The sequence below is a fragment of the Aplosporella prunicola genome (genome assembly GCF_010093885.1).
Source record: "Aplosporella prunicola CBS 121167 unplaced genomic scaffold K452scaffold_1, whole genome shotgun sequence".
Lineage (NCBI taxonomy): Eukaryota > Fungi > Ascomycota > Dothideomycetes > Botryosphaeriales > Aplosporellaceae > Aplosporella > Aplosporella prunicola.
This window is the reverse complement of record NW_022983529.1, coordinates 778,310-802,015: the sequence shown is the minus strand read 5'-3', so window position 1 is coordinate 802,015 and position 23,706 is coordinate 778,310. Positions and strand designations below refer to the sequence as shown.

The 23,706-nt window shown below is 53.9% G+C and overlaps 10 protein-coding genes across 10 annotated transcripts; 2 read left to right on the top strand and 8 right to left on the bottom strand.

The window, feature by feature from the left end:
* Positions 1-949: 949 nt before the first annotated feature.
* K452DRAFT_314490 (uncharacterized protein) lies at positions 950-1,971 on the bottom strand (the record flags this gene model as incomplete). The annotated part of the gene is made up of 3 exons (XM_033543760.1): positions 1,396-1,971; positions 1,201-1,283; positions 950-1,142 (listed from the first exon to the last, which is right to left on the bottom strand). Coding segments are annotated over exons 1-3 (528 nt in total), but the record flags the coding sequence as incomplete, so codon positions are not given.
* Positions 1,972-2,196: 225 nt separating this feature from the next.
* On the bottom strand, positions 2,197-4,308 carry K452DRAFT_293746 (uncharacterized protein; the record flags this gene model as incomplete). The annotated part of the gene is made up of 1 exon (XM_033541615.1): positions 2,197-4,308. One exon carries the CDS (start codon positions 4,306-4,308, stop codon positions 2,197-2,199), a length of 2,112 nt encoding a protein of 703 aa, XP_033403008.1.
* A 1,168-nt stretch (positions 4,309-5,476) lies between these two features.
* K452DRAFT_354727 (uncharacterized protein) lies at positions 5,477-5,957 on the bottom strand (the record flags this gene model as incomplete). Its single annotated transcript, XM_033545906.1, has 1 exon — positions 5,477-5,957. The coding sequence occupies one exon, from the start codon at positions 5,955-5,957 to the stop codon at positions 5,625-5,627; it is 333 nt and encodes a 110-aa protein (XP_033403007.1). The 3' UTR covers positions 5,477-5,624.
* Positions 5,919-7,483, bottom strand: K452DRAFT_314489 (uncharacterized protein). Its single transcript, XM_033543759.1, has 6 exons — positions 7,267-7,483; positions 7,090-7,212; positions 6,823-7,036; positions 6,588-6,765; positions 6,423-6,538; positions 5,919-6,371 (listed from the first exon to the last, which is right to left on the bottom strand). The coding sequence occupies exons 1-6, from the start codon at positions 7,362-7,364 to the stop codon at positions 5,982-5,984; spliced, it is 1,119 nt and encodes a 372-aa protein (XP_033403006.1). The 5' UTR covers positions 7,365-7,483; the 3' UTR covers positions 5,919-5,981.
* A 1,382-nt stretch (positions 7,484-8,865) lies between these two features.
* K452DRAFT_293744 (uncharacterized protein) lies at positions 8,866-10,174 on the top strand (the record flags this gene model as incomplete). Its single annotated transcript, XM_033541614.1, has 6 exons — positions 8,866-8,978; positions 9,034-9,187; positions 9,242-9,327; positions 9,388-9,773; positions 9,832-9,884; positions 9,944-10,174. The coding sequence occupies 6 exons, from the start codon at positions 8,866-8,868 to the stop codon at positions 10,172-10,174; spliced, it is 1,023 nt and encodes a 340-aa protein (XP_033403005.1).
* Positions 10,175-10,588: 414 nt separating this feature from the next.
* On the top strand, positions 10,589-12,439 carry K452DRAFT_293743 (uncharacterized protein; the record flags this gene model as incomplete). Its single annotated transcript, XM_033541613.1, has 3 exons — positions 10,589-11,671; positions 12,047-12,208; positions 12,365-12,439. The coding sequence occupies 3 exons, from the start codon at positions 10,589-10,591 to the stop codon at positions 12,437-12,439; spliced, it is 1,320 nt and encodes a 439-aa protein (XP_033403004.1).
* A 1,796-nt stretch (positions 12,440-14,235) lies between these two features.
* K452DRAFT_304157 (uncharacterized protein) lies at positions 14,236-18,253 on the bottom strand (the record flags this gene model as incomplete). Its single annotated transcript, XM_033542791.1, has 3 exons — positions 14,236-14,423; positions 14,522-17,021; positions 17,069-18,253. 3 exons carry the CDS (start codon positions 18,251-18,253, stop codon positions 14,236-14,238), a joined length of 3,873 nt encoding a protein of 1,290 aa, XP_033403003.1.
* Positions 18,254-19,046: 793 nt separating this feature from the next.
* K452DRAFT_293741 (uncharacterized protein) lies at positions 19,047-20,779 on the bottom strand (the record flags this gene model as incomplete). Its single annotated transcript, XM_033541612.1, has 6 exons — positions 19,047-19,523; positions 19,589-19,741; positions 19,796-20,242; positions 20,298-20,384; positions 20,436-20,540; positions 20,612-20,779. The coding sequence occupies 6 exons, from the start codon at positions 20,777-20,779 to the stop codon at positions 19,047-19,049; spliced, it is 1,437 nt and encodes a 478-aa protein (XP_033403002.1).
* Positions 20,780-21,119: 340 nt separating this feature from the next.
* Positions 21,120-22,044, bottom strand: K452DRAFT_354722 (uncharacterized protein). The gene is made up of 2 exons (XM_033545905.1): positions 21,600-22,044; positions 21,120-21,513 (listed from the first exon to the last, which is right to left on the bottom strand). The coding sequence occupies exons 1-2, from the start codon at positions 22,026-22,028 to the stop codon at positions 21,181-21,183; spliced, it is 762 nt and encodes a 253-aa protein (XP_033403001.1). The 5' UTR covers positions 22,029-22,044; the 3' UTR covers positions 21,120-21,180.
* A 191-nt stretch (positions 22,045-22,235) lies between these two features.
* Positions 22,236-23,550, bottom strand: K452DRAFT_282284 (uncharacterized protein). Its single transcript, XM_033539561.1, has one exon. It carries the CDS (start codon positions 23,511-23,513, stop codon positions 22,308-22,310), a length of 1,206 nt encoding a protein of 401 aa, XP_033403000.1. The 5' UTR covers positions 23,514-23,550; the 3' UTR covers positions 22,236-22,307.
* Between the last annotated feature and the right edge of the window lie 156 nt (positions 23,551-23,706).

The window sequence follows — 23,706 nt, the reverse complement described above, 5'->3', positions numbered from 1 at the left end:
AGCAGTCTCGGCTGCCTTGTCATGTGTCAGAAAACCCCTATCTCGCTGCAGCTGTGCCGACTGACCTGAGCGCGCCGATATTCCGTCTCCGCCTTGTTCTGCGCATCGCGAAGCTCCGCCTGGAGGCCGAGCGTGCTCATCTCTCGATCTTGCTTTTGGGACTCCAATTCGTATTGCAGCGCATTAATCTGCGCGCGCAGATCCTCGTTGCCATGGTCTGGGGCTTTGTTAATCCAGAGCTGCGCTAACCTATGTGCTGAACGATACCCACCTGGTTTTACCATCTGCGACTGCCGCAACGTCTCGCGAAAGGATGGCGGCGCTGCCATGGCGGGAGGCTCCGCCTCTCCCGTGAGGAAGTTGAAGCTCGGTTGGTTGGTGTTGCGCGCTGACATGGTTGCGATACGACTGTTTGTTTACAAGAAAAGCAGCAAGGACGACGGCGGTGTTTCGAAAGGCTTAGGATGCGAACGGTGCGCAAATCTGGGCTGGCATCTTCAAATGAGCATTAAGGAAAGGCATGAGGTAAAGTGAAGGTGAACAGCTGCCACGAGCTTGGCGGCGCAGACAATGCGACAAGTTGAAGCTTGGAATTGCTCTCGATGGACGAAACCGGGGATCCACAGGCACCGGTCCGTTAACGCCGATGCGACATGATCACGTGCTGCTACTTTATAGGTCGGACGACTCGTCATCACCTTTGACACCACCTACATCCTACTATTGTAGTAGTCTTATTCCTGTCACGCTGGAAGGCATTCAGGTATTGAAAGCCCTGGAGACTAAGACGGTGAGTCCGAGGAAAATGTCAAAAGGAGTGACGATCCGGGCATCGATTCGAGCAAGCATGTTGTTGATTACATCTATCCACTCGGCAGCTTTATGTGACTACCAAGGTCTCTTAGCCCATTACTAAGAGAGCAGCAGCAGCCCCTATAATGACGTATATCGCAGGTACTGTATGTGTTGCACCACCCTTTTGTCCCTCTCCATGTCCAGATCCCGAACGTCGAGTCGAATTAAATAGAGTGAGTGCCAAAGAGCCACCACACGCAGCGTTGTCCAGACCAGAGCAGCTGATATTACAGTATCCTGGAGACAACTCGCTCGTAAGAGTCGAGAAATACGGGCCGCACCAGCACCTATCATCCCCGTAAGCCAAACACTGGATCACCTGTGGGGAGTCTATAAACAACTTACTCCCGCCCATACTCAAGACCAGCATATTGCTCGTCACCGTAAAAATCAAAACATCGTTCCGGCGTCATGTCATCCTCGGATGTCTATCCAACAGTAAAATCGCATGTCAGTCCCTTCATCTCCGCGCTACTACGAGATACCAGCCAGCTACCCAGCAAACCCAACAATGCATCAACAGCACAGCATCAAACGTACCATATTACCACCTGTAATGGCCCGCTTGTTACCGCCGTTCGCATACCCCGTTGTCTCATTGAAGCAGCCTATGTAAGCGTACTCGCTCCCGCCCGAAATGACCGAAAGCGTTGACGTCGACAGTGCTGCGGGTGTTTCGGTAGCAGTTATCAGTGACGGAGTCGCATACGACACTGAACTGGACTGAGCGAATAATACGGGCGTGTATGCGATGAGGCTAGCAGCTGCAAGCAGAGTGCGGGCGCCAGGCATGGCGACGTATTGGCAGCCCGTGATTGTTGGTTGTAAAGGTAAAAGGAGAGGGTAATGTCGTTGCGCGGTGACGCCACTTTATTATCCTCGGATCGACTTGATGCATCATAGCGGCGGGGAGATATCGTAATCGAGGGCGCTAATTGATTGATCGATCGAACGATTTACAAACGGCGGCTAAATTTGGGGTTCGGGAGGACGGGAGGGCTGGGAGATCTCGTATCGGTATGACGTCTAGAGTAGGTTGGCAGGTGTGCTTAACGTCAGTCGCTTGAAGAGGGGGTTAGTTAATTGCTGCCTCTTGATACGTTTGACATCCGCGGCTTAACTATTATGAGATAAATAATGACCCATTAAACTGTACAGTTACAGTAATGCTACTAAAAATATACAAATGTGAATATCCTGCTCCTACTCCTGCCATCGCTCGATCTCATTCTAGCTAAGAAACAGGTAAACTCCTACTCGTCCGTATTCGTACGACGTCAAAGCAGTGATGGCCGGAATACCATGATACAAAATCCAAGCGCTGGATCAGAGAGTATGCTCTCAAATTTTGCCGTGCGGATCTTCGAACACAGGTTCAAGCCGGACGCCTCCAAAACTCCAACCACCAAGGACAAAGTCCTCCTCCCACTTGGTGTTGATCATAAAGCCAAGTGCTCCTTCGAGATCAACCTCAACGAGATTGTCGCCTTCAATTTCATACCACCCTTTATTCTTTTTTGCCTCATATCGCCTGCGTCCAAGCCTCACACGCACAGCGTCTGGGCGGAGCAAGACTGTGGCAATGTCCGGAGATATACGCACATCCACGAACCGATCCAAGTACACAGTCGGGTCAAATGGCTTCCCAACGGAGAAGATGACATTTACTGGAGGACTGTACTCGGACTCCTGATGGCTGACAATCCATTTAACCTTGTAAATGCCCGGTGGTATACCAGTTCTTATAGCCCGCAAGCATGTGTTTTCACACCGGAGACAGTTCAATACAGCCGGCTCCCTGTCCTCGTTGTTGATGTTCGGCTTTAGGAACACTGGACGAACCTGGCGAAAGCGACCAGTATCCTTATCGACGATGGCATTGCCGCGGCCGCGAGGTTGGATTCGGTGCACAATAGGCCCGTTGTTGTTTTCCAATGGGCTAGATGCGTCAGACTCAGTGGACTTGTCTGTTTCGAAGCCCACTTCTTTCTGCATGTATTCGCCGTCGAATATGCCGCGGCCGTTGATGCCAACACGGAAATGCAGCGCATCGATTTCGAAATTTGGCGGCAAAACACTGAGCTTGGTCATCGTTTTCCCGAATTGGCGAGCTCTTCTGATCTGATATGGATCTCGCATGTACTGATTTGTCAACGTCGCCATTTCGTCCTCCTTCATCCATTGTTCGAGGGAAATGTTCTCAAGGCCGCCATCGACGTCAAAACGGAAGTACCGCGTGTCTTTGCCGTAGTACGTTCGCTGCATTTCATTGTCGACGCGGGCGGTACTCATTGCCATAGATGCGAGGGCCGAAGCGAGGGAAATATCGGTACCCAGACCAAAAGGTAGCCAGAGAGCGATCTTCTTGACAGATGGAATAGTCTGTATACCGGTGCCAATGGATGCAATCATGCCAATTGTCCGGCCTTCCCAAATTGACTTTGCGGCATAGTCAACCTCTGAACAGGGGTTGTTGTAGCCCATACCTCCATCGAGATAAGTAACGTGCGGTGTCCCAAATGTCATCTCCTCAAAGAAGGTAGGAGCGGCAGATGTTGCTCGAAGAGCTTCCCATATACGGGTGGTGCGATCATTAGGGTCGTATGTTGCAAGGATGTGTGGTAGCCCGAGAGCATTTTTGAGGGCCGAAACGACGAAAGCCCGACATCCTCCCCTGTTTGCCTTGCGTCGTACTGAAGAGTCTTGATGCACTCGCCATGTCGATTTATCCCAGTGGGCCTTGGAATCGTTGACGGAGATGTTTGTAGTAGAACCTAGGTCGCTGAAGTCGTTAGGACTTCTAATGGTGACCGAAGCGTCGCCTTCAGCAAATCCCGCATTGATTCCTGGTTGGTCTCTCTTCGCAGCTTCTTTTTTATCCGGCACTGCTAGACTGTGTGAAGGGTCATTGGTAGAATCCAAGTCGCGTGATGAGTTTGTCCAGATATTATTTTCTTTTCCCTGGCTGACAGGCTCAACAACTTCCTCGAAGAGAGAATCATCCCACATCAACTCATTCTCATCGTAACCAAGATCCCTCAGAGCTCTTTTGATAGCACTCTCGAGTACCTTCCCGGAGAAACGGGTTGGGCCGATAGGAATCTTCAGGCCGGAGATATGGATGGAGCGGTCCCTCTTGAAGATTTCCTTGGCAAGCCGTGTATATATCTTAATACATGACGGCACATCTTGTCGAAGTCTTCCGAGGAGCACAGCGATGATCCCTCCTGTAGATGTTCCGCCGATAAGGTCAAAGTAGTCGCAAGGTTTGAGTAGCGTGTCGTCGTTGATCGCTCGCTTCCCCAGTCTCTTCTCTTCCTGAGCAATATTTTCCATCAATTCGCCAAGGATCATCAGACTGGAGAGGCCTCTGACGCCCCCGCCATCGAGAGACAGTAGACGAAGAGGAGCGTGAGCAGGGCGGGAAGAATCAAAGTTCGGTGGAGATTGCATGGTGGTTGCGCTTCCGTTCGGTGTTCGTATTCTGTGTTGTTCAAATGACGAGTTCGATCAAGCTTATATAGAAATTTGGCCATCATTAGTCACCACAACCACCTCGGATAAGTGTTCCAGAGGACAGGTTAGTCGCCTCCAGAGGCTTTGACTAAGGATTCAGGCGCGTGGTCTTGTCTTTGATATAGTCATGTCCTGTGATGCGCTCGTGTAACGAAAGCAACTGTACTAACCGGAAACTGACCAGTGGAAGAGGGTGATTGAGAAGTGAGGTCGGTGGGGAACCATCAAAGAAGACTTGGGCTTCAAACTCGTAGAACACATAGTAGCGTAAGGGTCATATCTCCGGAATGGCCATTCCGAACCCGAATTTGGCATCTGGAGAGCATTGAAAGCCAAGACTAAGATTTGATAGACCTGCATACAGAATGGGAGCCCTGCCGCGTTAGTTCTCGGTTGGCGCATCATGCAAGACCATGGCGAACGCTCGTAGTGCAAAGTAAGCCAGAGGCTTCAAACTAATATTAGCTTCTCCCTAAGTGGACTGGACCATGAGAGCTCGCGAACATGTTCTTCGCGCATTATCAGCAGGTAGGACGAAATAGCTTGCGGTCAGTTAGTCAGAAGAATAAGGGGCAGGGTGCCATCTGACAAACTTTCAAGTATTATCTCCAGGCTAGACCCCGTCTTCACTTTTTATTAATTGGTGTTTGTTGACACGGTACAATATGTGACATGTTGCACCCTTGTGCGAGGCGCCTTGAACCATAGACTGTCAGTGTGAAGCACTACCCAGTGTTGGGGTTTCCACTGAATCATATCCAATGGTTTGGTCAAAAGATTGCAAACCTGACCCAAATGAGGGGCCTTTTGACGTATTCTGTTCTGACCAAAAGTGGACAATGTTGGATCTATTATGTGGAACTTATTGATGCGTACCTTTATGACCTTTAGAGCTCACTAAGGTAATAGAGGCGATCGAAATACAGCCTGTCACTTCAAAACCAAGCATTTGGAGCAAAAACAACAGGTAAGTATGCGATCCTGCAATGATTGGAAAACGGACTCAAGCATCAATACTGGCTTTAATTAATGCGAGGATTTTGTCGAAAGAGCTGCGTGTGTTAGCCTTACAGCCATCTACAAAGTGGGAGTGGAGCGTACTCACAGCCAGACTACGTGATTATTAATTCTACGCATGAGACGTGAATGACGAAGCAAACATCCATTTTGCTTCTCTTACAGGAGATCGAAAGACTATTTTCATCATGTCTTATAGCACTGATGCTGTCTTCGCACCTCACAACCGCAGCCAATTACGCAAGATGGTAGCCGCTGCGGTTCATAGCAAGTTGGGCCTGTTGCCGGAGTAGCTCGGATGGATTGAGCCAAGGGGGCCGGAGATTTCTCCTAGAGAGCGTCATTGTACCACGAATAGAGGATGTTGGTTGGACCATGCAGTTTTGTAAAGGGGAGGGAAGACGGGAGGCTGTGAGCTGCCTCATTGGTCTGTGAACCATGACGTAGTGTACGGTGGGCGATAGACCACCAATGAGGTCAAACTTCCGCGGCCTGATCACGCCCGAGCATCCACCACAACCTGTGACCGCGACGGCATATAGCGCAAATCGACGTGATCGAGAGGCCATTGCCCCCATTGAAATAAGTCGCATTCAGGTACCGCGTCCTACGTCCTCATTCGAATCTCCTTCATGCGGCTCAACGCTTGTCTCCTGCACATCCACCGTTTTGATAATATTGATCCCCGCCGCGGTCATACCAAGGATACACTCCTCGCTTTCATTGCCTGCACGCCCTCTTATAGTTGTTTCGAACCGGCCTTCGTTTCCATCGTACGAATGCAGCTCTATGACACCGTCTCCACCGGATCTACGGGTTCGCGATCGAGAGAACATGTAACCAGCAGACTGGCTACCGCTGTGGAGCCTGGGTCGACTTGATCCATGCGAGCTCTTGAATGTCTCTCTGAACATAGGACGGAGGGACGGGGCAGATGCAGTAATAATCGCGACGTTGACCTCGATCTGCGACCACAACAGTATCTGGCAAATGTTAACAAACACTCAGGCCTCTCTACTTGTGCGCATGCATACGTATATCGCGTCAAATGAAACGTCCTTCGTGACGGTGTAAATGTAGAGAGCGTTGAGGCGTACTATGGACGCGATGACGGCAACCGTACCGGAGAGGAAAATCCCAATCAGCGCCACTAACCATGTCAGAATAGATCGAAACAAGGCATGCTTCTTCTTGCTTACATCTTTTATTTCGTTGGATGTTTAACTTCACAAGAACCGGTAGAGGCAACACCAAAATCGCCACATCGGTCGCGATACTGATTGAAGCCATGGAGAAGTAAGAGGCGGACAGATTATTGCATCCTTCTGGAAAGTTGAGACTCCATGCATGAGTGGGATGGCTTCGGCATTCAAAAGCCTACTCCTCCCTTAATATCAGCAAACGTCTCAACTGCCGGATACTCAGGCTCCTTACGTTGACAAAAACGACAACCACTGTATATACAGTGACTATCCCCGCAACTACCCATAGCCAGTATCGGAACTGCCTCTTGCGGAAGAGCCTGTGGTATAGGGCGAGGATACTGGCCTTGACGAAAAACAGCGCAAACGGATAGATCAGCTGGTATGCGTACCAGTGCTTCAAGGTCGGTTCGAGAGCCTCCATTCCAAGGTCTGAAAAATGGCGCCTGTCCGCCTTTTAGCTTTCAGGAATTGGCTACAGGAAGAGAAGGGTTGTTACCCAGTTCCCCAGCTAATATGGATTACGTTCGCAATGCTCATTGCAATGACCACAATCATGGCAACCAGTATGAAGTAGTCATCGACGCCCACATACTGGACGTACACGATGCGACAATAAAGCCTGTAATATTATTAGCTGTATGTACCGCCAACATCATACCAACGCCTTTGTTACCGGGCGACGACTGTCGTAATAGATAGTAGCAAGAGGACGCCCAACACCGCCAAGAACATCGGCTGTCGGGACCCATTATCAGCAGTGATGGCCTGCATGCTCAACCAAAAAGCCCACAATGCGGCGCAATCAAAAACGCCTCAAATCAAAATAGAGGGAATCAGCAAAGCCTAATCGAACGACTGAACCACGGTTTCTATGTACCGTGCCGCATCTTCGCCATTTCTTGGGACGGCTTTATTATTGCCTGGCATCTTGCATTTTGACCATCTGCCTGCGCCCAACGCGCTCTCCCAAGACATGGTTTTGCTGTCACCCAGCAGGCCGAATCACCATGAAACCTGGATGTTGGAGGTGACTGGATGCTTGATAGGGGAATTACTCCAGCCGAAGGCAATCAAGTTGCCGCAGGATTAAAAGGCTATAGCGAAAAGCTTCAGCCAAGAGACGGGACCCCCCGGGCCTTGCTAATATGTGGGACTGGTATTAACCGTTTCCCCATACCTGCAGGTTCTCTTTCGCCTCACTAGGATCCTTGCCTATATGCCCGTCGAAGCATACCTAGCACACCTATTCCGCGGACTATTTTTCCGGACCCATCGACTCGATATCCGACTTTACGACTCACAGACACTGAGATTGTCAGAGTTGTAATCTGAGTGTTCCAAGGCGAGCACCATGAGGCGTCCACATGTGGAGTGTGTTGCGGCGTCGTCGGTTACATGGACCCATGTTCGTGATCGCTGTGCCACTCCCGCTTGACGGGCGTCGGTACGCTGTTCCCCGACACCCCCGTATCTTAGAATCACAGCACTGGGCCGCGCATGAACATATACCCGCAAATCTCCGCTAGAAAAAATCCATCACCTTCCTCCGTTGAAGATTCTGTCCGACTCCGGCTAAGCACAAAGGCCTCAAGGCCTGCAGGTACGCCCTATTCTATCAATGAGGTTGCAACCGTGTCGGGGTGGTATGGGGCCATTGTGGGGTGGTGGATGCTGCCACAAACCTGCATCTGTGAGTGCTTGCGGTACGGCACAGTCGCAAGTATGCAGTTGGCGTACTCCGCTTGGTGTTCCTACGTGCTGTATTAAGACCTAACTTGAAGTGTAAACAGCCAGTCACACGCCCGTCCGTGTGACGAAAGAAAGGGTAAGGCTAGATGTGAACAATGATATTGATGGCATTGCAGACAGGTGACCAAGTCTTGGCCGTATCCAAGAGACCCATTGGCCGAACGGGCTTCTTAGATGAGCTTCAATGATCACGGAGATTTATCTCCAAAGATACAGAGGGAAGGACAAACCGGTACATTACCGAAGCGGCGAAGCCTTAGCATCACACCAGCCTCAGGACCGAACGATCGCGGCACGGTGGAGTTAAGATGTTGACCAGAGGCGCATGTCGCCACACCCTCCGAGCCTATCGGCTGCTTCTGTGTACGCGTCGTACAAGTATAATCCACGGTATACCCCGGGGCCGGCAGGCTAGAATGACGGTATTTGCGCGCCCCCGTGCTTTCCAAGATTAGCTCTTTGTTATTAAAGCTTCAGATCGCCTGGGGACGCCTTTGACAGCTGCGGCTGAGACATCTAAGACATGCGATTACTTGCTTTTGCAGTTGTCTTTGACAACTTGGCGCTTCTGGCATCAGCCTTGCCTACCGGTTGCACACCCCAGACATGCATCGACCCCCCAGTTCGGAAAGAATGGTAAGTTGCTGTGCTTCCTTGGTACAGATTGGCTTTGCTGATACCCGTTATGCAGGAGGTCTCTTTCTATAGTCGAGAGGCTCTCGTACATAGATGCCGTCTTTTGTCTCACCAAGAAGCCAGCCATCTCTGGTTTGTCTGGGGCGATCAATCGCTTTGATGACCATCAAGCCGTCCATAGCGATCAGACGCCTGCTATCCACTGGGTCGTATGTCTTAGAATATCTGTCATCCGGCGCCCAAAGCTGATGTGTGGCTCGTAGGGACACTTCGCCCTGTGGCACCGTTACTTTGTCGCCACCTACGAAAAGGCTTTGAGGAAAGAATGCGGATACACAGGCGCTCAGCCGTAAGTGACGGATCTTCTTCAATCGCGATGGCAATCGTGAAAGTGACTGACAAGGACAAGATACTGGGACTGGTCATTAGACGCCTCATCAAACAAGAGCAGCACCGCAATCTTCAAGAGCGAGATCTTTGATCCGATCACTGGGTTCGGTGGAAACGGGCCATGGGCAAACGCGACGGCGGGTCAGAATCCCCTGAACCTGACAGGTCGGACGGGCGGCGGCTGCGTGCGTGACGGACCCTTTGCCTATCCTGCGTTCGAGACGCACTACGGCGATACGGCGGGATGTCTCAGGCGCGACTTCACGCCGTCGGTCATGAACGCGTTTGCCCACCGCAGCCAGGTCGAGCATGTCACCAGCCAGCCCGACTACACTAGCTTTGCGTACGCCCTCGAGGGCATTCCCAGCTTCTCGCAGCCCAATATCCATGGCAGCGGCCACTTTGGTGCGTCTGCCTAGAACGCCCCGCTCGCTTACAGGCAGTCACGCTCACGGATTCACAGGTGTTGGTGGCGTTCTCGGGCAGATCGGTAGCGCAGCTGAAAGCCCTGGCGACGTAAGAACCGCCTTGTCCCTCCTTCCCTCGTATTGTTCCTTTGCTAATTTCTCACACAGCCCCTCTTCTACCTTCACCACGGCAACCTCGACCGCATCCTCTGGGAGTGGCAAAAGAAGGATCTGCCGACGCGGTTGCACCAGGTCGGCGGCCCCGTCGAGCCGTTCGACTATGGCGGTGTGAATGTGACGCTGGATTTCCAGGTCAACATTGGCAAGCTCGCAGGGAACGTGACGTTGGAGCAGTTATTGGATCCGCAGGGTGGCACGCTGTGTTATGCATATGAGTAGAACTGTGACGCGCGGCGAGGGTTGGTAGGGCTTGCTTGGTTGGACACAATGTAATATACAAAAGCATTGGTAGATGCGTAATATATTTGCTTTTGGAGAGCTGATAGACATGCGACTTTGGAAGACTTCTATCTGGTGAATGGCTGGTAACTGTAGAATGCACTCTGCCGGGCATCAAACACGATGCCCTGCCGTGATGCCCTATCACAACATCGCGCCTAGGTAGGAAAGGAATTGTTTATAGCAAAGAACATCAGAGGTATAAACACATGCAAATCCACCAATCACTATGCGATGACAACACTTGCGCCACAACAGCACTGCCACAAGCGGCGCACAAGGTCGCACGCACAAAGCTCCCGCCATTGCATTGCGCATTTTCCCCTCCGCCTCCGCCCTCCACCAGCAAGCAACATGCTCTCGCTCCGCTTCATCCGCCAGCTAGCCGACAGCGCCCTCCTCGACCGTCCTGTCATCGCCTCCCAATGCCGCCGCCACAGCACGCGCGCCCTATCCGTCGCGCGCCCGCGCACCTCGTCCACGCCTAGCTCGCTCACGCTCTCGCCCTCGCCCTCGCCCTCAATCGCGCCGCCCGCACCTCTCGCACACCTCGCCCGCTACGCCTCCTCCTCCTCCAGCACGCAATGGACGACGCGCCAACGCAACGACCCATTCGCACGCGAGGCGCGCGTCCGCGGGCTCAAGAGCCGCGCCGCATTCAAGCTGCTCGCAATGGACGGGCGGTACCGGCTGTTCCGGCGGGGCAACACGGTGGTAGACCTGGGGTACGCGCCGGGGTCGTGGTCGCAGGTGGCGGCGAACCGGACGGCGCCGGGCGGGCGCGTCGTCGGCATCGACGTCATCCCCGCGCAGCCGCCGCGCGGCGTCTCGACAATCCAAGGGAACTTTTTGAGCCCCGAGGTCCAGGCTGAGGTTAGGGCTTATGTGCAGGATCCTGAGAGGGGCCGGCCCGTTGTTAGGCATAGCTTGGTGCCTGGGGAGGAAGGGGAGGAGGAGGAGGATGGTGGGGAAGAGGATGCGGGGGATGAGGGGCAGGGCGAGGGGCTGGATGGTGGGATTGCGGGCGCGCCGTTGCAGCAGCAGCAGCAGCAGCAGCATCATCATCATCACGGGTTGACGCCTGAGGAGCTGGAGACGCAGGAGCGCGGCTACATTGACAGGGAGCGGCACGCGTCGCTGATTGCGCAGGGCACAAGCGACAACAACAACAATAACAACGAGACCACCGAGACGACGAGTACCGCGAGCGCCGCCGCCGCCGCCGCCGCCGCCACCACCGAGGCGCCCGAGCCCGCCAAGCCGCTGAGCCAGCGCGAGCGCGACGAGCGCGCCGGCCGCGTCGTCGACGTCGTGCTGAGTGACATGTCCGAGCCCTGGGAGCAGACGTCTGGCTACCATAAGAGGAGCGTTAGTGACCCCTATCACAGGATGATGAATACGAGCGGCATCGCCTTCCGCGACCACGCGGGCAGCATGGTGAGTTGAAATGGCGTCGTGGTGGTGTCTGTTATTGTTTTCGCCTCGGCCCCCCTCCCCTTGCCCCCCTTCCCTCTTGTATTGGATGGATGGATGCCCTTTCCCGCCTGCCCCTTCTTTCCTACTTCCGCGGCCGCGACACTCCTCCCGGCCTCTCTAACCCTTCGCTTCGTGGCCTCGTCTCCCTGAACCCCCCTCCCCTTCAATCAATATATCATCACCAATACCAATAACTCGCGTCGCATCGGCTATCCGCACCCCTCAAACACACACCCACACACCCCCCTTTACAGGAAACAAGCAAAACGCAACCCCCAAAACACACAAAACACACAAACAAAACCACACGCACAGACTAACCCCCCACGCAACCAGGACCTCTGCAACGCCGCCCTCTCCTTCGCCTACGACACGCTGCGCACCAACGGGCACTTCGTGTGCAAGTTCTACCAAGGCGCCGAGGACAAGGCGCTCGAGCTGCGCTTGCGCCGGCTGTTTGAGAAGGTCATCCGCGAGAAGCCCGAGTCGTCGCGTAGTGTATGTACATGTACCTGCTGGTTTTCTTCTCGCTTTTTTGTTCGCCCGCCCGCTCTTGTGTGCGTGAGAGAGAGGGCGGCTAGCGGAGCGTGGCCTGGCTGGCCTGGCCTGCTTCTGCGGTACATGCATGTCTTTGTCGCTGACGTGTTGGTACAGGAGTCCAAGGAGACGTATTTTGTTGCTCTGCGCCGCAAGGCGGACGCCGAGCGGGAGGACGTGTTTAGGGAGTGAATGAGCTAGTGGTTGGTCCAGGGCAGCAAGCGGTGTAGAAACCACCTACGCAGGAAAGCGGAAGAAACGGAGATTGGCTATAGTCAGTCAGTCAGCCAATCAGACACGAAAACCTGCCGCCTCAATGGCGCCAGGATACGCAGAGCAGCGCACTCGCGAAACGTGCTGTGTAGTGTTGTACGTATGTATGTACTAGGTAGTATTCCTTGCCTGAATGTACAGCCCCTCCCAGCTCTCGTCTCCCATGCCCACTATTACCAACCCAACCCACCACACTACCACGCACCAGCCCACACACACACCATCACAAACGCCGCCAAGGAACTAACAAACAAGCCGCTCGCTCACGCGGTCCAGGCGCGCGATGGCGCAGTGCCCTACTCGTGCCCATGCTCATGTCCTGTCTTGCTCGTGCCTATGCCTGCCTGCAGCGAAGGAAGAAGGGAAGATAGAAAGAAAGGAAAGAAAGGAGGAAAGGAAAATGAAGCAAGCAGGCAGAGGAAGCGGTGATAAAGGGCGTGGATGAGCAGAAACACCACCCACCACTACAACGACAACACAACGACAGCACAACAAGTAAAACATAAAAAGCAAACTCAAAGAAAAAGCAAAAAGCAGGCCATGGGTCCCATAATCCATTAAACGAACCCCCACCCTCTGCCAGTTTGGCCAGCAACTTGTTTCCGGGCAACAACAACAACAACAACAACAACAACAACAACAACAACAACAACAACAACAACAACAACAACAACAACAACAGCAGCAGCAGCAGCAGCAGCAGCAGCAATATCTCAACCCAGGTAAGGCTGAGAAAGAAGCTGTAAACAGGGAAACAGTAAGGCAACACAAGGTAAGCACAACTGACTGTCCAGCCACCCAAAAAGCGGGGAGCTGGGAGAAGGGCAGGGCGTATGCATGGCATAGCATAGCATAGCATATAGCAGCACATGAAAAGCGCGAACCAGAACGGCGGGAGGGGGAACAACAAGAAATTACGACAACGACAACAACGACGACGAAAAAGACGACGAAACACGAAAAGACAGCAGGCAACAGAGTATAGAAGAGTGAGAAAAAAAGAGAGAAGTGAGAGAGAGAAAGAAGAAGATAGCCATCAGAATTAGAACTCGATAGAACAACCGACCAGGGATATCATGTGCACAAAACAGAAAAACGGCCTTGTTCTTTCTCACTTTGTGCCCGCCCGCATTACGCCCCCACCTTGCCTTTCCCTTCCTTTCCCTTCCTTTCCCTTTCCCTTTCCTTTCCCCTTTCGCCCTTCGCCTTCCCTTCCTCGCGCATTTCCTTCCGTTCTACACCGCTCCCCCGATCCCACCCACCACTGTCCCATCCCGCACCATCCCACAAACCCCACCAGCCAGGCAGCCAGCCACTCCACCAGAAAAGGCTGCTGCTGCTACTACCAAAGACAAAAGCAAGAGATAGAGAGCAAAAAAACGAGAGAAAACAAATCGCCGCCGCCATCGGCCGACACAACAAAGGCAAAAAAGGCGACGACGAGAGAAGACAGCGACGTACATCGTGAAAATGCGAACAAGAAAACTATAAAAGAGGCTTCCGGGGGTATGATGAGGGTTTGTTCCGAGCTCGTCGTGCGTGCGCGCGTGCAAGAGAAGAAGAAGAAGAAACGGAGCAACGAAAGAAGGAAAAACGAACGAAAATATAATAAAAAAAGAGTAAGCGGGCGTGGCATCATCCGCGGGCTTGGGGAATGCATTGGTTCTTTTTAAAAAGTAAAACGGTTGTTGCACGCAAGCAATGCTGCTGCTGTCTCACACCAGCACCCACTCGCTGCCGCGCTTAATGAACTTGTCCAACATCATGGCCACGTCCGTCAGCACGAAGCGACAGACGTAAAAGCCAAAGAACTCGGCCGCGTGCCGTGTGCTGAGCTCGAGCCCCACGTGCGTCGGCGACGAGTGCTTGAGGCCTGGATCCTCGACTTGGCGAGCAATTTGGTCTGTGTCCCGTAAAGTTAGCTTGTCTGTTTTGCTGCCTGTATCCTTCCCCAAATCGAGCGAGCCGGATTTAAATTTGCTCTTGGTTGATCGCACTTACCTATTATCTGCACCGCGTCGAACAGCTTGGCCAGTGCGCTCATGTAGTTCGCATGTGGGCCCGTAAAATCCACTTGGCTGATCTCGCGCTTGGCCATGCGGACATTGGGGAGACTCGTCATCGGCAACGTGTTCATCGTCAGTGAGTCCTTGGAGATGTCCTTGGCGCCAGTGAAGGTGTTGGCCAAGTTCGCGCCCGAGTTCTTCGACCTCAGCTTCTTCCACGACGTCAGATAGCTTCTGCCCGTTCCCGACTTGCTTGGCAGCTCGGGTGCGGTTGATCCATCGGGCGACGTCACGCCGACGGTATGCGCGTCCTTGAACATAGCAGTTGCACCGTTGGTGCCAACCTCGCTGCCCAGCTTTTTGACAAGATTCGTCTGGACCTGGTCAAGGACGGCCTCAAGGGCCTGCATTTCCTCCAGTACGGCATCAGCGTCGAACGTATCCACACTGCTGAGTTTGAGGAGCGCTGCAGTGAGAAGGTCACAATTGGAAATCTTTTCCTCGAGGTTCTTGATCTTCACGCCCTTGACGCTCCACATGTCCCGTGGCACGAAAAGCTTCGTCGACAGGTAGCCGCCACGAGGATGTGCGAGTGTCTGGTAGAAGCAGCGCATCAACCAAAATGGCCGCAGCAAGTAGCCCTCCGGACAAGGTTCCAATGGAATCGGCGCGTTTATGGCTAGCGGATTGGGTGAACCGGGACTGTGGGGAGAATGGATATCGCTTTCAAAGAGATGCATGCCACCCGTGGGGATGCCCATTCCATCCAGTGTAAAGGTGGGAAGGCTAGGAGTGGGTGCGATGTGAGGAACACTGGCTTTACGACCCGTAAACGTACTGAAGGTCGTGCTGAGCGGAGTGCCAACGGAACCGTCAGATCCATCCGGGCTCGAAATTGACATCTGCCGATTCCTCAGACTCATAGAGGACTTGTTTTTCTTTAGTTGTGGAGGCTGGATACCACCTTTGCCGGGGAACATTGACCGTCCGGGATCAACGGCTGTGCCATCGTTCGAAAGTATTTGGTTCAGCGACGTAGCCGGCGAAATGGATGGCATGCTGTCAGCCGGGCTCGCGCCAGCCGACTGCGCTGAAGCGACTCGGAGGTTGGATTGCGAAGCTGGCGCACTCGGCACCTTGAAAGCAGCGGCTGCCGTCTTTGGCATATCGGGGGTTTCGTCGACCTTGAGCATATACGGCTGCGTCAACGGTGCCGTATCCTTGGGGGGCAGGTTCACCGAGGTTTCAATCTTCAGCTGTTTGGCATTTTGACCAGAGAGTCTCCTGCTTCTAACACTCGAACTGCCGATGGATCCCGTGGCGCTGTGGGCGGCTGTTGGCGGCCTAGGAGCAGCTGTTGGCGATTCCTGTTCCGTCACAGGTGGTAACGGCCCGCTAGGTGGCGGCAGGGTCGGGGCCTCCGCTACTGTCGACAAAGAGGTACCGGCGGTGTTGCGGGCAGACGAGGTCGAACTATGCCAGGTGCTGGTTCCAGAAAATCCGCTCGAATCGGATTGGCGAGGGAGAGCAGATTTCGAATTCAGGTCGAAATCGAAGCCGTCCAACATGTATTCCTTAGTCATTTCCTCCAGCATGCGCTCTTCGTCTTCAGCCTCCTCATCCTGGGGACCAAGATCGATACTGCCGCCTCCGAGTCGCATGTCCCTGTCATGCTGCACCGCCGCTTGAATTGTCGCTTCTCTTTCTGCGTCCCGAACGCGCTCCCTTGCGAGCTCTACGTTTCTCCGGTGCTCTGCCACAATTTCCGCCTTCCGGATCGGATCCTCGTCGTCGAAGGGATCTAAGGGGTCGTCGTATGCAGCCTCGACAGCAGCATCAAGGGCAGCGTCAAACTCAGCCTCCGTTGCACCACTGCCTAAACGCAAGTGTCTACGATGCACTCCTCCATAAGACATTGAATGTACCGAAGAGGCGCAAGACGAGCCTCCTGACTCGTCAATCGTGTCGAGCCACGAGATGGACTCGTGGCTGTTGTCGCGCTGATGGTTACCGGCCTGGCTGTTTGAGCGCTCATCGTCATACGGATCGCCAGACGTGTTCGGCGATAATGTCCTTCGTGGTGATAATGGCGGCGGCATATAACTTTGGTCATCGTCGGCTCTCTCAGAGCCTTGCGCATTATTTTCCTGCTTCCCATGCGGCGCTTGTAGGAAAAAGTTGGAATCAGACGCGTGGGACATCGAGCTCTCGACATCTCGAATAGCTGATGATATAACGGATTCCCGAGCCCCGGCTCGCGCCTTGAAAGAGGGCTGAGGGTGTTCTGGCTCAACAGACTTGTCGTTTACTATTCTTGTTATTGTAGCCGTCTCTATCACCATTGGTTCTTCGTACTCCGCTGGCTCGTCTGCCTGAGCGTCGCCTCCTAGTGAGTGTTCACTTAGAGGTCGCGCCGGCAACGTCTTCCCTGACGCGGACTGCCATGAGGGGTCGAGGAGTTTGAGTTCTTGTATCCGGTTGGTATAGGTTACGCGCTGAAAATTGTTAGACACACATCTCCCACGTGGAAGGAAAAGCTTACGATAGCTTCCAGCTTTCTTCGGTCATCCTCCCCGTGACTCCTGATCATAACCTGCTGCAGTAACCTGCACGCATCCCCATACGCCTCCATGGCGCCTTCAAAGTTCTGCGCATTGTCAAGCAGCACCGCAGTGTTAGCTTTCTGCAGCGCTCTTGACAACATTGTTTTCTTATCCTTATCCCCCCGCTCCTTGTTCCGCGACTGAGTCCTGGTCGCCTCGTCTTCAGACTTCCGGCTCGCGTCGCTGTCACTCCGTTCCTTCGCCCGGCGACTAGTATTGTAGTCCCTAGACTCTTTGCTCCTGTTCCCTATCGCACTCGCTGACCTGTGATCGACTGATCCTTGGCGAAACCTCGTCGTATCCACTGAGCCTTGTCTGGGCCTCTGGGAAATGGAGGCAGAGGCGGAATGAAGGGGCTTGTTCGGCTTGTACGCCCTGTTCTCGAGGGGCGCAGGCGAGCCGAGAGGCGATCTCACAGACGGTCCCTGCTGTTGCGACGGGGCCCTTTGCCTTCGGGGGGAGGCGTTGGACGCGACGGGAGGTCTGGAACTGAAGTAGTCAGGCCCACCGAATGCGACAGGCGGCGTAAACAGACCTCCAGCGTTCGACGGCGGGGCAGTCGAAGGCGAGTGCGGACGCGGGTCGAAGACGGTCGCGGGAAGAATTGGAACGGCGGGTGGACTGGTCGTGGGCGGCGGTATGTTCGGGGGGGAATAGGGACGACCTTGTCCTCCACGAGGGCTCACGTCCGGTGATCGAGTTCGAGTCGGAGATCTTCGTGGCGGCGAGTGCAGATTGGATCCATGGAAATTCGCAAACGGAGAAGGGCCGGTAAAGCTCAAGCGCCTAGAAAAGCTACCCTGGGCAGGCTTCTCGACAGATGCTGCGCTGGAGGTGGTAGACTGCGACCAGCGATGGAGGTTTCCAACGCCCTCTTTGATGGTGTTGACTCCTTCCAGAGCGGCATGCGCGACGCTTGATCGTCTTCTAGAAGCCGAGCCCCTCTTCCCGTGTAGCTTTGGCGAGAGATCCTGTTCGGCGAGGGCGTCGAGCGGCGCAGCGGGCGGACGCGACTGAGGGGCGGACGAGGCGACAGAGGCAGAGCGCTTCACCGGCCCTGAGGGATTAGAGTTGGAGAGGGACGATTTGGCGGGCGCGGCGCTGCTAGTGCTGGCGGAATGCATCGTTGGTCGGAGGTCCAATTGGCGGTCTGAAACCCCAAGGCGAAGCTCATGCGGCTAGTTCATGCATGCGCGCCGGACCAGTGCCGGAGTGTGTTTCGGGGGGCCTATGGCGCGAAAGGGGGGGTTGTGCGGCGGGCGAGAAAGAGCGACTTGTTGCTTTGAAGCCTCCGAGAGTTTGGAGGGCGTGGCCCCTTGGATGCTGGGTGCCCGAGCAGGGGGGTGTGCTTGGTTGCCGCGCTGTGGCTTACGAGCCGCCGCAGTGCTAGTCGACTCGTGCTCGGGGCGGGCCTCAGCGCTTGCAAGAGACGGAAGGGCGAGGGAGAGCGGCGCATCGGATTCAGGCACAGGCACATCCCTCCTTGTTGAAACACGTGCGCCGCCAGGCCGTGAACGTCCAGAGACCCCAGAATCCGGGGTGGCACGGTGCCAACAGGGTCCTCTCTCTAGCCAGAGCGAGCAAAGCCCTCCCCGCGCGCCCTCTGCCTGCCGGAATGCGTGAAGAACGCTCGGGCACGTGGCCGCCGCCGACGCTCCTGTACGAGGTGTTTGAGAGATTGCGAAAGGCGCCTCTAATCTATCTCTGGAGATGCTAGCCTCCGATCCATATCTAGACGAATCTTGCTTCGGCCCTTTTCCTCAATCATCCATTTAGTGTTACTTCGTACTGTACTAGGTAGCTACCTATCTATCCTCCCTCAGCTAGTCACCACTCAGTACCTAATAGGTGCTACGTAGTACCGCCATGCATATGCCACCATCGCATCGGCATTAATTTTTTCGGTCGTGCAACCATTCACAGATCCCCCATCACGTCCTCGTCCTGCTCAAACGTCTCCCACGTCGTGTCCATCGTCTCCCCAATCGTCTGATCCGCACTCTCCTTCTGGCGCAACTTCTTCTTCGCAAAGTCAATGTACTCCTTCTGCAGAGTCAGACGCGTCTGCACCGCTTTGACGTGCTCCGCCAGGTCGTTCGTCCGCTTGGTCTGGGCTATCAGATCAGCCAGCTGCTGCTCCTCCGTCTTAGCACGGGGTCCACTCAGCTCCGAGTGGAATCGCAAGACTGAAGTGCCCTGGTCATGTTCGATAGTAGCATTCAAAAACCCATCGTCAATCAAGGCCTTGATGTACGTCTCCGCAGCTGCGGGCTTCTGGCCTAGCCACTTGGCGATGGTCGAGATGGGTGCAGCGGCAAAAGTCCTCGACAGGTTCCTAACAAAGATTCTCGAATGATGCTGGAGGACTTCTCTCACGAGCCCAGTGTTACCATCCTTCAAAGAAGATCAGCTCGTGCACTCATTGACTTTTCGACTGTAACGGAGAAGCTTTGACTTACTTCTTCCCAGATCTGAGCGCCAGCATCTATCTCCGCATGGAGTCTAGCTGCATCGGCAGAGTTGAAAATCTCACTAACAGCTTCATACGCTCTGGATGTGGCCCTTACAGCCTTGAGTGCTTGCGAATTTGCCGCCTTGAGGGACTGAGTAACCTGAGAAATTGTTTTAGGTCAAGTCATTCACCAGGGTGACAGGGAAACACTTACTGCTCCATCAACAAGACACCCTACCAGTACCAATTTCTTGTAAGCTTCGGCCATGAGACCACTGGCCAAATTTTGGCTTGGCGTTGTGACAATACACTCTAGGAGCAGCTGCGCTTGCTTGTACTGGCGCAAAGCCAAGTAGGCATTGGCACCAAGCATAAAGTACTCTTGGACATCGCTGGCCGTGACCTTGTCAGATAGACCGGAACGCGTTGTGATGTAGCTGCTGCTGTCAAAGTGGTCCGCACATGGGAATGTGTACTCTCCGCCCTGAACTGGGGTAGTGGGGAAGCTGTATATGTACTTTTCAAGGACCGGCAGAGCTTCGTAGTAAGCTCTAGCCTCGTGACAAAGACGGAGGTAAAGCAAATGCAACGAGGTGAAGGTACCCAGCGACGGGTCCATGCGAGATAGGGCGGTCCGGATAGGTACGATTCCCAGAGCAGGCTACACCAAGAGATCAGTATAACGGAGCATCCTCTGGGTCGCAGCTTCAGCTCACCATGCTCGTGATGTGAACAATCTTGTCGACCAACTCTACCAGCTTCCGCCAGTCCGCGCCCACATAGCGTATCTGCACAGGATCGAACTGGCGTAGGAATTCAGTCATCCTTGCCCACAACTGACCTTGTGGACGAACGGTCTCTGGGAGCTGTTGTGGCGTCTTTGCGCGATCGATATGGCTGGAGATCTGGTGGACTAGAAGGTAGAGGTAGGGTATCGTGTTTATCGCTGGGTTGAGAATCTGTGCAGTCGCGTCAGCATAGCTGTCAACCCGTACCTAGCCAAGCCCTGAAGACGTTGTCGGATGTTTACCTCCAGAATGTCTTGCTTGTCTATCTCGCCCTTTGCCCAGATGCCCGCGGGTATGGAATTCAGGCGCTGAAGGAATGTGCGCATCTGAGAATCGTACTCGACCGGTGAGAGCTCCTGGGCGCTCTTGTCGGGCGGAAAGCTGTAGAGGAATGATAGCTCGGCCGCCATGTTGGAAGGTGGAGGGTGAGCGCGCGGCGATGTTGTGGGTGGATGGTAACGGGCGGAGCTCTGCTGGGAGGCGGGGCGGCTGTAGGCGGTGCGCTATCGGCTGCTCATGGAGAGAAAGTCGTTCAGGTAGCTTCCCAAGCGAGTGTTAGCTACGGCGAAAGGAATTGTGCAGTGGGAAGATGAAGTGGGATGGCGTGAGTGCAGTTGGATGCGTCTGCCTATGGGTTTCCCCAGATTCCGATGATGATATTCGGCGCTCAGTTCGCCGACACCTAGCTTCCCGCAGGGCTGATCCGTCTGATAGCTCCGGGGCTCCACCACTTCACTTTGGCCTGGGCAGCTGGAGCCACTTTGATGAATAAATCTATTTACGCCGTGCTACTGGTCCCGGCACCTGGAGCCTATATGCGCACACCTTTGCTTCTGAGCACATTCACAACCGAATGGCCCGTGTAGTCCAGCCATTCTGAAAGCGCACCGGTTGCGCCTCCGAACCTCCTCAGGTCCTCCAACCTAGAGTCCAAAAACCTTTCTGTATCCTTGAAGTCGGTGGATTGGTCTTGGGTCATGAAGACTTCTGCGCTGGAGTAAATAGCTGACAAGCTTGCGCGCTTGGTGTACCAGCTACTGTCGACGCTTGTATCGCCAGCGAGGAACCAAATCTCATCCGCCAGCTTCCCCAGCTCGGCGAGTGACGCCGGCACGTAGGACGGTTGGGCCATAACAGCAAGGGCCTAGACCAGGAATTATGTCAACCTTCCACCCTAACACGCCAAACAACTGCTGCATCCAACGAGCACCAACGCAATCGAACGCTTACCTCTTGCCACTTATGTATGATAGGCTTGTTGGCGCGAAGCCTTTCCAAGGTCAACAATCTGACCTTTGCACCTACGCCTACTCTCTTGCCCTCGGACTCCTGCGGGAACTGAACTGAATCCCTAAGCCCCAACCGCCGCATGACAAGATGGTATTGTATCAAATCGAAGGCGCCGCGCGGGAAGAGGTTCGTGGAGACGTCAAGATAGCCGGCTTCGCGAGCGCCTAGCTTCAGGGCAGTGGCTGTGAAGCCATGGGTCGGAACATGCGAGAGGGCAGAAGACAGGATAGACGATTCTACGGGTGGGTATGGCGCCGGCTGCGCATGCTCGTAGGAATGGTAGCCATTTGACCTGGATGGATTGGGCCTTGGAACCGACCGCTGCAGGCCTCTGAGAAGTGGGCGGGCGTGACGTGTTGAGGAAGACATTGTGAGGTGTGCCGGTGGATGGAGCTTGTGATTTGCGATGCGCTTAGTCCACCGTACCTAACGACAGCCGCAAATGGCTGATGTCACACAAAACAGCAACGTTACTCAAGTACATGTATTTATTTCTTGATACACTATATCTTCTAATTGACCAAAGTAGGAATATCATCGTGGAATTTGAGTAGTTAAATGACTCTAACTTCAAGCCATTGGACTTTTATGTGTATATATATGTAGATATGTACATTCTAGTCTGAAGCCTGAGCTGTATCGATTCCCCTAGATGGCCATTTCTTCGCGCTCCTTTGCACGCCGAATGGCTTCCCTCTCCAGTCGACTTACAGTTTCATTCTTCCACCTTGTGATTCTTCTCAGTCCCTGCTGGAAGCGCTGCATCTCCAAGATAATGCTCGTGGTAAAACCCTGGTGACCATTCATTGCGTTATAAGTGCTCTTCCTTATGGATTCAAGCAGGTCCAGTGTAGAGGCATCGAAATCTAGACCGCTGTTATCCATCTCTTGTAGAAGATCGTCGACGCCCTGGAAGTCAAGGTACGTAAGCCATGTCATGGCTATGAGTTCATTGTACAATTGGGTGCTGGCGCCCAAGGCGAAAGACCCGCGTCCAAGACTCTTGATGGTTGGTAGTAAGGCCAACCCCAGCGTCGACGATGGAAACTCAATACGCAGTTGGCGCATTGCAACCAAGCAAAAGGCCGCATAGTTGGGACCAATTATAGCCATCTCAGACGGTCCTTTCCGTTTGGATGAGGTTGCTTCCTTAATGTTTTGTTTGACATCTTCTGTATCATCGAGATTGAGCCGTCTGATGGCTGAGAAAACCTCTGATTCCATGATACTCCACAGTTCGACGTCCGTCTTTGCAGACTTCAGCTGATCGAACACACGATCAAATTGCTCCTTTTGCGCTTTTCTGAGTGGTGTTTCTGGCCGGTCCACTGCAGCTCCGTAGCGGGATTGCTTCCCAACAGCTCTCCGTGCCTGTTCTGCGCGGTACCCTGCTGGTTTCTTGTTCGCGGCAAATGCTCTGCTTTCCTCCAGACTGGTGTCTTGCTGTCGAATCGCAGAATTCAGAATCGAATCCAGGCTATCATAACTTGAATCCGAATCTTCGCTCGGCAACATGCTTAGCCCCATGCTGGCTCCTGCTTGTGACGAGAAATCCTCATAAAGCTTCTCAAAAACTCTACGTTCCTTATCGGTAATTGTCGTGTGGCGTTGCTGGTGGAAAGCCAGGTCGCCTTCATTCTCGAACGGAACTTCATGCGCTGGATTAGACCGTTCCGTCCTGTCATCGTAACGTTTCGTATGGAGAAGTTGTTTCGAAGGTTGGACATGAAATTGTTTCGAAATTCTCGTTCGATTCGCGGCGTAACCTAGGATGGTCCTTGTTTGGTAGAGGAAGGGTAGCATGGTTGGGTTGGAAGGCGCTAGAATGCGCCTAGCCACATGAGGTACTGTCATTGTCTGGTAGTTGGAGTCGCGTGCTGTTCAATGGTTGTCGCAGATGCTGGTTAGAAGCTTTCCGAGCAGCAACTTTCGATGATCGCCCGCCAGGCCGCTCTCTAAATCCTCGGTCCGATTCGCGCCGGGAGGCCCGGCGCGTGAGAACGCGTCGCGTGAATTGAATGACCTCACCGTCGCATCCTGTCCCATT